At 38.3% G+C, this 14930-nt stretch overlaps 2 protein-coding genes across 10 annotated transcripts in view; both read left to right on the top strand.

Annotated features, from left to right (window-relative positions):
• ppp1r13ba (protein phosphatase 1, regulatory subunit 13Ba) overlaps positions 1-1470 on the top strand; it is a 53510-nt gene extending 52040 nt beyond the window's left edge. For all 7 annotated transcript variants that reach the window (XM_067367375.1, XM_067367376.1, XM_067367372.1 and 4 more), the window contains 2 exons: positions 70-269; positions 428-1470. In XM_067367375.1, the coding sequence (XP_067223476.1) occupies positions 70-269; positions 428-469 (242 nt within the window). In that variant the 3' untranslated portion in view covers positions 470-1470. The remainder of the gene's footprint in view (positions 1-69; positions 270-427) is intronic.
• Positions 1471-2484: 1014 nt separating this feature from the next.
• On the top strand, positions 2485-7121 carry sdsl (serine dehydratase-like). 3 transcript variants are annotated; one of them, XM_067367540.1, is made up of 8 exons: positions 2485-2586; positions 3059-3237; positions 3499-3541; positions 4945-5084; positions 5203-5291; positions 5416-5643; positions 5727-5851; positions 5939-7121. In XM_067367540.1, the coding sequence occupies exons 2-8, from the start codon at positions 3085-3087 to the stop codon at positions 6127-6129; spliced, it is 969 nt and encodes a 322-aa protein (XP_067223641.1). In that variant the 5' UTR covers positions 2485-2586; positions 3059-3084; the 3' UTR covers positions 6130-7121. The 3 variants fall into 3 exon arrangements, with proteins under 3 accessions (XP_067223641.1, XP_067223639.1, XP_067223640.1); XM_067367538.1 differs by lacking the exon at positions 2485-2586 and adding an exon at positions 2678-2867; XM_067367539.1 differs by lacking the exon at positions 2485-2586 and adding an exon at positions 2860-2946.
• The last annotated feature ends 7809 nt before the right edge of the window (positions 7122-14930 follow it).

Genomic DNA, 14930 nt, shown 5'->3' on the forward strand with positions numbered 1-14930 from the left:
CTATTAAATGTGTTTCTAGAGTAGTTGCTTTACATGATTTTGAAAGCCAATTCTTTATTTCCCTTCCAGGTGTACAGGAGAAGCTTGGCGTAATGAATAAAGGGACAGTTTATGCTTTGTGGGACTATGAAGCTCAGAGTGCAGATGAGGTGTCCTTCCATGAGGGCGATGCTCTCACCATCGTGAGCCGTAGAGATGACAGCGAGACAGAGTGGTGGTGGGCCAGACTTAATGACAAGGAGGCCTACGTACCACGCAACTTGTTAGGGGTAGGATATCTGTATAGGCATGCATTTGTTTCTTGAATGGCACTGTAAGGCACTAACATATTTTGTTCAAATTTAAGGCATAAAATGAGAATCAACCCTGTAAATTGTTTAAAAGGTAGGTTCTCGTCTGTAATTGCTGTTCACTGTTGTCATTGTAGCTGTACCCGAGGATCAAACCCAGGCAACGTTCCTTGGCATAGGTGGCGAGAAGAGACAGCGCAAGTTCCAGAAACAGCAGTTGGCATGAAGCTGCGGGATGGCGCTCTGCCCTATCTTTGCCATCACCACAACACAGAGCCCACATGGGTGGCGAGATGTTGGAGCACGTCTGGTGTTGGACAAGAGGGAATAACCGAAGAGTGGGCAATACAGTGGTCTTCCGTTTGCATCCCAGATTTTATTCGTCACTTTGATGTGTTGTTTTTGCAGTATCCCTCTTACCCATATATCTGTTGAGGAAAATGTTAGCTTTTCTGACCTCGTCCACAGTGCAAACCTCCTGAGTATATGTGCTTGTGTGAGTGTTTCAGAATGGGATGTTACTGTCAGAGTGGGACGTGGATGTGATAAGAGTTGGTGACAGAGTATGCAGTCTTGGATTCCAGTGTTTCGTGCTCTGTGGTTATTATCAGGCGAAGAGGAAACTGAAGGGACTGATGTTTCATTTCCCACAGTTAGGAAGTTGCTGATTCAGGGAAAAGGAAGGAAAGTGCTGGAAAGTGTTTAGAAGAGACCTTGAGGCTGGTCTAGCTGTTGATGGATAATAAGGAAGTGGCCTGGTATGGAAACATGTATATTTTTTTGTGTGGAGAATCATGTGGGCTGATGGAGGTGAAACTGTGTAGTCATCCATGAGGAACTGAGTTTTAAAAGGATGCTGAAAGAAAACTGATGCCATAAAAACTAATGCTATGGCTGTTTTCCCATCAACCAGGGGATATTGACAACATATCACATAAAACCTATATTATTATGCTGTATTTAAGTTGGGCTTGATTTTTTTTATGCTACATGATCTTTTCCCTCTTTAAAGGTTGTTTATTTAATGAAAATTGAAAAAAAAAAAAAACTTTAAACAGCTTGATATAGACTTTTATGGCTGTCAAAACGGGCAGGCAAAACGTCTGCCTTGTGTTTGTGCTGCCATACGAGAGCCATTTATGCAATGTCATGTATATGTGCACAATAAAATTTCCACATTGGGACAAAGTCACATGTTGTATTGACTTGATTTTTCACAGCCTGTAGTCTATGCAGGAGTATGAGAGATGCTGTATACTGCACACACTTTTTAAAAGATCTCTTTGGGGTTTTGATCTTGAAATATCAATATAGATGCATTTGTTGTGAAGTTTGATACATGATATTGCTTGAGTGTTTTTTACGTGCTTTATTTTACTTCAATTACTTATTTAGCTTCAAAATAAATGCTTATCATATATTTCGAAAAATTGAGTCCATAGCTGGTCATGAGCTGGTTTAAGCTGGTCCTAAACTGGTCCTGAGCTGGAGCTAGTTGCTTAGGACCAGCACTTGACCAGCTTAAACCAGCTCATGACCAGCTATAGGGACCAGCATCATCCAGCTCAAACCAGCTTCCATGCTTCAAAATATACCTAACTAGCATGCTGTTTTTTTCAACAGGTATAAGTTGTTAAAGGATTAGTCCACTTTTAAATGCACTTTTCCTGATAAATTTACTCACCCCCATGTCATCAAAGATGTTCATGTCTTTCTTTCGTCAAAAAGAAATGAAGGTTTTTGAGGAAAAATTTTTTAGTGCAACTTCAAAGGGCTTTAAACGATACCAGATGAGGAATAAGGGTCTTATCTAGCGAAACGATCGATCATTTTCGAAAAAAATACAACCGTTTATGCTTTATAAACAAAATATCGCCTTGAACGTACTTTCCGATTCCGCATTCTTCATTCTTCTTACGCTGACTGTTCTACGCCTTCCCTATTCTACTTACGGAATGAACGCGGCGCCAGTTTAGTTTTTTTCCCGTAAGTTGAATAGGGAAGAATGTGGAAACGGAAAGTATGTTCAAGGTGATATTTTGTTAAAGCATAAACGTTTTTTTTTTGTTTTTTTTTCTCCAAAATTACCGATGGTTTCTCTAGATAAGACCCTTATTACACATCTGGTATCGTTTAAAGCCCTTTGAAGCTGCACTGAAACTGCAATTTGGACCTTCAACCTGTTGGTAGCCATTGAAATCCACCATGGAGAAAAATCCTGGAATGTTTTCCTCAAAAACCTTCATTTCTTTTCGACTGACGAAAGAAAGACATGAACATCTTGGATGACATGGGGGTGAGTAAATTTATCAGGAAAAGTGTATTTAAAAGTGGACTAATCCTTTAAATATTGGATTTTACCCTCATGTTTCAGTCTCAGCATATCATTGCTCGGCACAACCATGAATGAGTAACCTCTAGTTTAACCTGACATTACATTATTTCGCAAGCTGTCATGTGGTGTATCTAGCGGTCTTGGACATTAGTTCATTAGTGCACTATTACTTTATAGTCAGTAAACGAACTTTGAACTTCTTGGCAATACTCAAGAGAATCATATACACCGCGACGCAATAGGTGAGTAGACCAGAGTGATACTACTTTATATATTTTATGATTAAACCTTAACATGCCTGAGACTTAAGAAAACCCCAAGGTAACGTTACAGAAAAAGCGGGAAATATGTCATATTTCTTTAAATGTTCATCACAGTTTGTCCACAGAGGTCATTTACCCACCGTAACCGGTTGTCCACTTCCTCCCTGTAGGACTGCATTTCAGAAAATTGAACAAAATGTCAAAGCAAAGTGGATTTCATGTCGTCACCCCGCTTCTCGAGAGCACGGGCATGTCTAAGCGGATGGGGACCACCGTGTTTCTGAAGATGGAGAGCTCACAACCCACCGGTTCCTTCAAAATCCGTGGAATAGGATACATGTGTCAAAATGTGAGGAAAAACATGGCTGCATTTCATAAAATCAAGCACCACGATATTTTTGGAATAAACATACAAAGCTGCTAAATGTCTAACGAATGTTGTTGCATTTCAAAATTAGCATAAGATTGTGTAACATCGATCACTGAATCAACGTTTACGTCCTGCACACCCAATATATTGCGCGTTCACACTGCCCTCTAGGGCTTATCAAAGGAACGATTGCATACTATTCTGATAAACATTACATTTTATTTTATGTTCCTTTATAAGGTTGCAAGTTCAAACAAGTCGAGAGGTGTCATTTGTTCTTCTGGTGAGTGAAATGGTAAAAATTTAATTGTATTTCCATGGGCATTTTTGGCCCTGGGGCTCTTTAGAAAACAAACTTAAAACAATTTTCACAATGTCACTTATTTAACATGAATATATTAAATGATATACACCGATCAGGCATAACATTATGACCACCTTCCTAATATTGTGTTGGTCACCCTTTTGCTGCCAAAACAGCCTTGACCCATCGAGGCATGGACTCCTCTAGACCCCTGAAGGTGTTCTGTGGTATCTTGCACCAAGATGTTAGCAGCAGATCCTTTAAGTCCTGCAAGTTGGGAGGTGGGGCCTCCATGGATCGGACTTGTTTGTTCAGCACATCCCACAGATGCTCAAATGGATTGAGATCTTGGGAATTTGGAGGCCACGTCAACACCTCAAACTCGTTGTTGTGCTCAAACCATTCCTGAACTATTTTTGCTTTGTGGCGGTGTGCATTATCCTGCTGAAAGAGTCCACAGCCACCAAGGAATACCCGTTTCCACAAAAGGGTGTACATGGTCTACAACAATTCTTCGGTAGGTGGTACGTGTCAAAGTAACATCCACATGGATGGTTTCCCAGCAGAACATTTCCCAAAGCATCACACTGTCTCTGCTGGCTTGCCTTCTAGTGCATCCTGGTGCCATGTGTTCCCCAGGTAAGCGACGTACACGCCATCCGACCATCCATGTGATGTAAAAGAAATCTTGATTCATCAGACCAGACCACCTTCTTCCATTGCTCCGTGGTCCAGTTCTGAAGATCTCGTGCCCACTATTGCCGCTTTCGGCGTGGAAAGGGGTCAGCATGGGCACCTTGACTGGTCTGCAGCTATGCAGCCCCATACGCAACAAACTGTGAAGCACTGTGTATTCTGACACCTTTCTATCAGAACCAGCCTTAACTTCTTGAGCAATTTGAGCTACAGGAGCTCGTCTGTTGTATCGGACCACACGAGCCAACCTTTTCTCCCCATGTGCATCAATGAGCCTTGGCTGCCCATGACCCTGTCGCCGGTTCACCACGGTTCCTTCCTTGGACCACTTTTGATAGACACTGACCACTGCAGACCAGGAACACCCTACAAGAGCTGCAGTTTTGGAGATGCTCTGACCCAGTCGTCTAGCCATCACAATTTGGCCCTTGTCAAACTCACTCAAATCCTTACACTTGCCCATTTTTCCTGCTTCTAACACATCAACTTTGAGGACAAAATGTTGACTTGCTGCCTAATATATCCCACCCACTAACAGGTGCTGTGATGAAGATATAATCAGTGTTATTCATTTCACCTGCCAGTGCTCATAATGTTATGCCTGATCGGTGTATTGTGTTTAACAGCATTCTGTAATGGAAATTACATTTTAAACATTTTCTCTCTGTCTCTGTGCGTACACATAGGTGGTAATGCTGGTATGGCCACAGCATATGCAGCAAGAAAACTCAACCTGCCTGCCACTATTGTTTTGCCCTCAGCGACACCCCAACTGGTAGCTCAAAAACTTAAGGACCAAGGAGCTACAGTCAAAGTTGTGGGCAAGGCAAGAGCAAAGTACCATCAAAGATATCCTAAATGCCTTTATTCCAGATATGATGCAGTTAGGATAAGATAACATATCTTAAATCATTTACATAACAGGTTTTTATGTGATGTTGTAGGTGTGGGATGATGCAAATGCTGAGGCCTTACGATTAGCAGAAAGTGAAGGTCTTACTGTAATACACCCGTTCAACCATCCTCTGGTCTGGTGAGTTTGTAGATATAAAATTTAATAAATAAAATAACTCAAGGAATTCGATAATGTAGAGCCCTTCTTGGTTTTATATTTCACACAAATGAAAAGCTGTTAAAAATATATATCTGTTTCTTAGGAAAGGTCATTCCAGCATTGTGCATGAACTCAAGGCCTCGCTGCCATCCAAACCTGGAGCTATAGTGCTTTCGGTAGGGGGTGGAGGTCTGTTTTGTGGGGTGATGGAAGGGCTAATTGAGGTAGGCTGGGGTAATGTGCCTGTCCTGTGCATGGAGACCGTGGGTGCCGACTGTCTAAATGTTGCTCTGAAATCCAGAGATCTGGTCACACTGCCTGATATTACAAGGTATAAATTAACAAATCATATTGAATTCATAAACAATTTTTTGTTTGCATATCTGACTGTTTCTGAAATTGACCGCTTGCAAGTGAAGCAACGTGTTTAGGAGCAAAAACGGCATGCCAGCAGGCGTTTGAGTACAGCAAACGGCCCAATGTCATTTCAGAGGTGGTGACAGATCTACAGGCCCTGGAGGCAGTGGAACTGTTCCTGGGTAAGTTCATCGCTATGATTAAGCCCATCAAACAACTCAATAAAAACAAAACTCGATTTGCGACCGATTACTTTATACTACATGCAGATGAGGAGCGTGTGTTGGTGGAGTTAGCCTGCGGAGCATCATTGGCTGCAGTATACAGCGGAGTCATTCAGAGGTTACAGGAGGAGGGACGCCTTCCTAAACCGCTCGACCCGCTGGTAATGATTGTGTGTGGGGGTGGCAGTGTGAACCTGGCTCAGCTTCGACATCTACAGGCAGTCATACGGAAATGACCACATCTGTACACAGAAAAATGGTCAATGCATCTGCTTTGAGTAGCGCTGACATGTTGTGTTGCATAAATCAAAAGATGATATGGATAATCTGCTGTATTTCAAACAGCTGAGAGTAAATTGCTTTCAAAACTATTCTTTGGATTTTCTGTAACACCTTGTTTTAGTGAAATGCTGTTTGTGTAATAAATCCTTTTGATGGAGCAGGATGATGTTACTTACCACCTGTAACCAGCAGGTGGTGCTAATGTCTTTCGTTTTGATATGCAAGTGAACATTAAGGCAAGACACTTCAGGCTATTTATTTTTTTTTATTTTTATGCACTGATACATTTTGAGATTTTGGGTTGTTTGGATATTCATAGAGTGTTGTTTCAGACTTGTGAAAAGAAAACATCCGAAGTATCAATTTAAATGTTTTATTTTATAGTTGCGGGAGTTGTGGCCTAATGGTTAGAGTCAGACTGGTAACCCAAAGATTGTGGGTTCAGTTCTCAATACCGGCAGGAAATGATTGAGCTGCCCTGGATCAAGGCACCTAACCCCCAATCACTCCCCGGGCGCCACAGCAAAATTGCTGCCCACTGCTCCGGGTGTGTGTGTCCACAGTTTGCAGTGTGTGTGTGTGTGTGTGTTCACTACTCACTACTCCTAATGTGTGGGCACTAACTGGATGGGTTAAATGCAGAGGACAATTTCCGAGTATGGGTTACCATACTTGGCCTCACTTTTATTTTTATTGCACTTTATCTATTTGTATGTATCTATCTGTATTCTGAAGGATTTTTTACAAAAGAGTTAGTTCATATATCATTTGCCTGATTTTATACAACATTTTATTCCTAAAAACATGGTGATTTTTTTTTCCCTCTGGCTGTTGACAGTATTTTCTGATTTAAAAAAAAAAGAGAGATATCCAAAATCCCCTATGTAAAAACTTTGAATCTAAAATGTGAGCAAAATAAAACAAGAATTGTTAAAACCTGGCATTATTCAGTGTTCAGATAAATCATCTGGAGAAGTATGGTGTTTTTTTTTTTGTTTTTTTTTAATTTTTTTTTTTTATTATTTATCATATTCACCTGAAGTGTCTTGCCTTAAAGAATGACCAGTGTTGTTGTTTTTTTATTTATTTATTTAGGACAGTGTACTCTGTAAAAAGTAATACGCTATTATCTACTCCCATTTTGGCAACAGATTACAAGCAATATTATTAGTTAATTTCAACAAATGGAATTGAGTTAGAATTAATCAAATTCCTTAAATGTCAACCATTTAATAAAATTTAAACAAAAATATCTGAATAACAGACAGAAATCAAAGATGAATTAAGAACGCTTTATTTTTTATTGCCAACATTGAAGACACCTGATGATAACAAGCAGAATCACTGAATCACATGAATTAACAGAGGTGATCACCATTCATGGTAATCAGTGTTTCTTGTAGTTGGGCAGTTTGACTCTTTGCTTTTTATGTCAGTTTTTGTTTTTTTCAATGGTGTTTGCTAATTTTACACATTTTAAATGGTTGACTTTTAAGGAATTGATTTGATTAATTCTAAATCCATTTTTATATGTTGAATTTAATTAATAATATTGCTTGTAAACTGTTGCCACAATTATAGTGAGTAGCATATTACTTTTACAGTGTGCTGCGTTTACACCGAACGTGTCTGGGGCGTCAAATTCGCGCCAGACACGTCTAGTTGGACGCTTGAACATTTTGAAGTCAGACACTTCAGACGCGCGTAAAATTCGCGCGTCTAAATAAAGTGTGTTCAGACGCGAATTCGCGTCATGGGAGGGGCTTTCATCTCTTTCTGCACAGATCCTCTGAATAAACACATAATCTCGTCAGTTGGAAACCTGTAGCGGCAGGGGCGGATCTAGAAAATTATTTATAGGGTGGCATGAGGTCTATGAGGGGTGGCAACACCAAAGCAAGCGCCCATGCATAGTTTTTGGAGATTTATGGCCTGACATACACAATTGTGTTCACAAACATTGCATTACCAAAATAAATAACAAGATTTCAATATCCATCATGGCACCAAGTAAAGACACTATATGAAAAAAAATCAACAGATTTAAAATGTGTCTGACCTTGTATCACTGAAGGAGATGAGCAGTTTTATCAATTTTACAAAGGTTACTTCGATGGCATAAATCACTTGTTTTAGTGCAAGTTAAAGAACAACAAAAACTTGTAGATTCTGTTATTAACAGAGGTGGGAATGTCTGTGTGTGTTCACCCAGAACAGCCTATCAACTACATACTCTAGCAACACCCCAGCAATTGCAGCAAGAGCCCAGCAACCACCCAGAATCTCCTAGCAACCACCTAGCAACACTTTAGCAATCACCAAACTATTTATGTTTTTTAAACAAGACTTTAAGTTGGCTTTATGACAAGCCAGCATAAATTTGTCTTTCAAACTTTTTAATCTTGAAATGAAACAATTCAACATTTTCTTACAACTATAAACACAATCTCAAAACTATGCACCAACTTGTACAAACCTCAAACTTCCAGGTCAAAATAAAATGTTTTAGTCAAAAACGTATTCTTGTCTGACAAAATCAAACTTTGGCCTCAGATGACACACAAAAATTAACAAATACAGAGACTACTGCACTGTCCAGTGAACACTAGTGATATCAATTTATATAACACTCACAAAAATACAGCTTACTGGGATTCAGGAATTATTTTGCAGCTCACTGTCTACTACACTATACAAAAATACATTTACAGATAGAGTAAAATACAGTAATGATTTTTTTTTTTTTTTTACTATTGTAAATTGATCTGGCAGTAGATATGTATGAACTTGGTATGCACCACAATACAGTATACTGTCAATTACAGTAAAACTACATTCAGCATCCTCTGTACATTTGGCCAAATTTTATTACAGTATATAAGGTACTATAGCAGCGTATTGGTCTTCTGACACAAGACAATCATTTCTCAGTTCTGCAAAATACAGTATAACAAATGGCTACAGAGAAAGTTGACAATCACAAGTTTGAGGGTGTACAGCGTGCTACAGTTTACTGTACATAGTGAAATTCCCCTCATCTAAAGTACTGGTACTGTGTAAGTTTAAAACCCCTGTAAATTATTCATTCAGCTCTCTCTCGATTTTGACTGGTGTGTCATCGGTTTTGCTACCTAATCCTACCAAAAAAGATCAGACTAGGCAGTGTATTTGAGTCTGTGTCAATTGTAGCCTCAGTTTCCTGTTCTGAGCTGACAGCAGTGGCACCTGGTGTGCTCTTCTGCTGCTGTAGCCCATCTGCTTCAAGGTTTGAGGTTCAAGGTTCAATCCTCTCATACCTTGTAACAAGTAGTTATTTGAGTTACTGTTTCCTTTCTATTAGCTCAAGCCAGTCTGGCCATTCTCCTCTGACATCTGGCATTAACAAGGCATTTTCACCAACAGAACTGCCACTCACTGGATGTTTTCTCTTTTTCAGACCATTCTCTGTAAACCCTATATGGTGGTGCATGAAAATCCCAGTAGATCAGCAGTTTCTGAAATACTCAGATCAGCCCGTCTGGCACCAACAAACATGACATGTTCAAAGTCACTTAAATCATTTTTCTTGCTGCTCAGTTTGAACTTCATTAGATCGTCTTGTCCATGTCTACACACTGTAAAAAATAACTGTGATTTTAACAGTAAAAGACTGTAAAAATGCTGCATTGAAAAACTGTCAATTGGTTTACAGAAAGTTTCCGTACTATATACGGTGAATAACTGTAATAGATCTAACGGTACATTTAATGTAATTTTACTGTAAAATACCGTTAAATTCACAGTTTTTGGAAGTGAAAAATAACAATTGATTGTAAAATTTACAGTGAAAAACGTAAATTGACATTCGCACAATTCCCTGCGTGACACTTCACATTTGATATATTTTCGTTGCAATAACTCTGTTTCTTCTTAGTTTTTCTCTTTTTTTTTTCTAATCAGTTATGTACATTAGGGTTTTATGTTACATCTAATGTTGTTAAATTAATGTTTATTGCATTTTTAAAATTTCATGCATGTTACCATGATGGTGTTTAGTGTGTGTGTGTGAATGACACTGTGTGCACCTTCTATATGTTAGTGTTGTCCTCCTCAGCTTGTGGAAAAAATGCTTGTGATGAACTTTGATTCATCATGTGACTCTTATCACCACTGTGTTTGGTGACTGTCAGTGTATTATAAAGGTACAAAACAGATAATAGTACTTCATTAGGTTGGTAAAATTAACATTATATCAGTTAATGAAATATGTTATTTTACTGTAAATGTAACATTTTTTTTTACGTTGCTACTGTATTTTTTACGGTAAAGTTCTGGCAACCACAGCTGCCAGGTTTTTACCGTAAATTTTACTGGGATTTTTTTTTACAGTGCATATTTAAATACACTGAGTTGCTGCCATGTGATTGGCTGATTAGATATTTGCTATAAAGAGCAGTAGAACAGGAGTGGCCAGTGAGTGTATAATTTCTCATTATACTATATATTTTCTTGTGCACACACAAGGTCTTCTGGTTTTGGAACCACAGAAAAAACTGCAAAAATGTAACAGTATAATGCAAACCACTTGGCTGTAACTCAGGAGCTGCTTTGTTTCCTATGGCTGTTATAAATGGACTCCATGATCCATGTAAATAACGATGAAATTACCAAGTACTTTGTCATGTGATTGGGAAAAGGCAGGTAATTGTTTCAGAACAAAGACTGTGATTGTACATTACAGGCTTTATGGTTCGGGAAACATACAAGATACTTCACTGTGGTTAAGATATCATACTGTTTCTGACATGAGCAACATTCTTTTTGCATTGATTGATGATTGTTTGAAATGACTGATACATGGAAATGTTTATCTAGTTTTACATTATTGAATAGCTTGAATTAGAGAAGTTTTTAGGGAACCAGATCTTTGTGTTTGGCAAGATTGAACGGACATAAACGGCTTTACAATAAGAGTGCATTTAAGTTTCTCACAGTTTTCAGTCCTAAGAGTTAAATGCAGATCAAAACCGTGAGATTGATTTTGAGCGCCACAGAGGGCCCATAATCTACTCTACTTCTGGCCACTTTCTGTACTCTGTACTGTACTGAGGTTGATTTCAGTTAAAAAAACACAACAGCTAAGAGCAGCACAAGGCAATGATATGCAAGAAGTTAAAAGTTGAAGTCTTAGAAAAGAATAGCCTATTTGTGCTGTCAGTTACCCCAAAATGAATGCCGTTCCAAACCCATATGACTTTATTTCTTCTGTGTAAAAACAAAAAGTCATGGTGGCTCATTTCCATATTTTATAAGGTTTTGAAACAACACAAGGGTGAGTAAAAAATGTCAAAGTGAACTATTGCCTTAACTTCTTGATAGGAAAATTTTATAATAGGAACTTTTAGAAAATGTTTCATATACTACCAAATGATTGGGGCCATAAAGTTTTTTTTAAATTATTATTATTTAAAGAAATTAATACTTTAATTCATCAAGAATATATTAAATTGATCAAAAGTGGCAGTAAAAACCTTTAAAATGTTACAAAAGATTTCTATTTCAAATAAATGCTGTATTTTAAGTTTTCTATTTATTAAAGAATCCACAAAAAATGTTTCTTGATTAGCAAATCAGCATATTAGAATGATTTCTGAAGGATCATGTGACACTGAAGACTGGAGTAATAATTTTGAAAATTCAGCTTTGATCACATGATTAAATTACATTCACAATATTATATCATATACAATATCACTGTTTAACTGTATTTGTATTTCTGATCACATAAATGTAGCATTGGTGAGCAGCATAAGAGACTTCTTTCAAAAACACTACTTTCATGTTTGTTTTCAAAAAAAAAAAAAAAACATTACTGATCCCAAATTTTTGAATGATTGTGTATTTCATTTTTCACTTCTGTATTTGACTTCTGTATCTGTATTCTGGATTTACTAATGAATTATCCTCAGAATCATTAATTACAGTGTTAGTTTAAGGGTCGAACAGGCTTTATAGATAAGTCATGTAATCCAGAAAGAGTCCTTTTGGCTTAAGCAGTTTTAAAGAGCTGGGTTTTTCTTTTTTAGCCGCTTATAGAGAGCACAGGCTCATTCAGTTGGCATGCTGAAGTAACAATATGCAGACCTGGGCTGCTTAAATATTTACACACCTCTAAACTCTCGGCCCAGTCCTTAGAAGCGCTGTCCTCTATATACATTTAACAGACTGTCCTTCCAACCATGACAGCTCTAGTCTGGCATACTGACTCTGAGCTGAAGTGAAAGGAACAGCTTTGGCTTCTGAAAAGACATTTACTGACTGCCAAGACACTGAGGCATGTTGAAAGCCAAGTTAGGTGTCCTTAGTGAGTTTTCAGACTAAAGTTCTGTTGCCAAAATAGCTGAAAGAGAGATAGTGATTATGTACAGTTGTAGTAGGGAGTGGAGACAGAAACAGTGGAACAAGATTTTTTAAAAATAAAAACAGAAGTAAAAGATGTGGAAAGGGCATAGGGGAGTGATGACAGAGGGCCGCTGTGTTCTTATGGTTGTCATAGTCACAGCATCACAGCGGTAATCATAGTTACTTGGATGTTAATTAAGAATGTAAAAGCAATAGACCTTATTCTAGACACAACACTACACGCTAAGAGGGTTAAAAAAAAATATTAATAATATTGCTATGAGATAGCCCTATTCTTATAAAACGGTAAAGGGTTAGTTCACCCAAAAATGAATATTCTGTCATTTATTACTCACCCTCATGTCGTTCCACACCCCTAAGACCTTCTTCGGAATGCAAATTAAGATATTTTTATTGAAATCCAATGGCTCAGTGAGACAATTTTAATATATCTTATATAAAATGTTAAATCAAAGATAACATAATCCTTCTGTGCTGATTTTAGAAATGTGAATGCCAAAATAAAAGGGTTAATTCACCCAAAAATGAAAATTCTGTCATTTATTACTCACCCTCATGCTGTTCCAACACCCAAAAGACCTTTGTTAATCTTCAGAACACAAATTAAGATATTTTTGAAATCAAAGTGAGGCCTGCATTGCCAGCAATGATATTTCCTCTCTCAAGATCCATAAAGGTACTAAAAGCATATTTAAATCGGTTCATGTGAGTACAGTGGTTCAATATTATTATAAAGCGACAAGAATATTTTTGGTGCGCCAAAACAAAAAACAAAATAACGACTTATATAGTGATGGCCGATTTCAAAACACTGCTTCAGGAAGATTCGTAGCACAAATGAATCAGTGTGTCGAATCATGATTCAGATCGCGTGTCAAACTGGCAACGGCTGAAATCACGTGACTTTGGTGCTCCAAACAGCAGATTCGACACACTGATTCATTTCAGCTCCGAATCTTCCTGAAGCAGTGTTTTGAAATCGGCCATCACTAAATAAGTCGTTATTTTGTTTTTGTATGGATCTTGAGAGAGGAAGTGTAATTGCTCCCTATTGAGGCCTCACAGAGCCATTGGATTTCAACTAAAATATCGTAATTTGTGTTCCGAAGATTAACAAAGGTTTTACGGGTGTGGAACGGCATGAGGGTAAGTAATAAATCACAGAATTTTCATTTTTGGGTGAACTAACCCTTTAAGGCTTTTCACATTTGAAATAGTTAGCCCTGGGTCATTCTAAACCCTGCAAATAGAATCCTGTGTTATCTTGCTTTTAATATGATTTTATACTATAATATAATTATATTAGGCTATAATTTACCTGGAGTTAACAATTACGCCTAATCCTGCGTATTTATAAAACACAAAAATCAGGCAATCAGTTGCCTCAAAATTTTTAAGTAAATAAATTCAAACTCTAAGTAAGCAGAATTGGCCGATTTTATTTTGTAATATATTTTAATTGTTCTTAAATTGAAATGTTTGAGTACACTAATTCATACATTTAACTTCAAATTTTCATGTAACCTCAATGTGAACATTTTTATTAGTGTAAGCTTAGCTATAACTGTTACAGATCCCGTGTTCCCCTGGACTCCATTTTCCATCATCCTCCTGTTCTCCACACCTGCACCCACTTCCCTCGTCATCTCCCCATCTTCACGGATCACCTGCACCTGGACTCTATTGTCAGCACTCCCCATATATTGCACTCAGTCCCTTCACTCCTCGTCCGTTCAATGTTATGTTTACGTTGTATGTTTGGTTCTTCTTGCCTTTTGGATTAAAGTATTGTGTATTGTGTAAATCCGTACCTGCCTCATCTCTTCAAACCAGTACAACTGTAACAGAAAGACGGACCTATAAACGTTGGATTTACACAAAAAAGATGGAGACTTTCCCTGGCTCCCTGTCTACTGCTCCTCCAACGCCTCTCACTCATCTTTCGGCTGGCGATCGCCTCATCGGGCTTCTTCAGGTTGGTCGTTCACTGGAGAGGTATGTGGAGGAGTTTGTTGAGCTGGCTTATCTAACTGACTGGCCCGATGCTAATTTAATCGCCCTGTTTTTGGACGGTCTGGATGACAACACTCTCCGTTTCCATGAACCAGATTATCGTTTCTCCTTAAGCGAAACTATCAATCTTATTTTGTTTTTGAATAATTCCCAATTCTATGTGGATAAGGTTCAGGATGAGTGTTGGTCTCCAGTCCGTCCAGAAACACGGTCGGCCGGGCCAGTTAGTCAGTCTCCGTATTCCTCCGCTTACCCCTCCAGTGAACTTCCTTCCTGCCCCACACTGAACCCACACTCCTCCACTGGGTCCCGAAAGCGGAGGAGGAGGAAGCAAGCCGCT

Source organism: Chanodichthys erythropterus, chromosome 18, assembly GCF_024489055.1.
Source record: "Chanodichthys erythropterus isolate Z2021 chromosome 18, ASM2448905v1, whole genome shotgun sequence".
Taxonomy (NCBI): Eukaryota; Metazoa; Chordata; class Actinopteri; order Cypriniformes; family Xenocyprididae; genus Chanodichthys; species Chanodichthys erythropterus.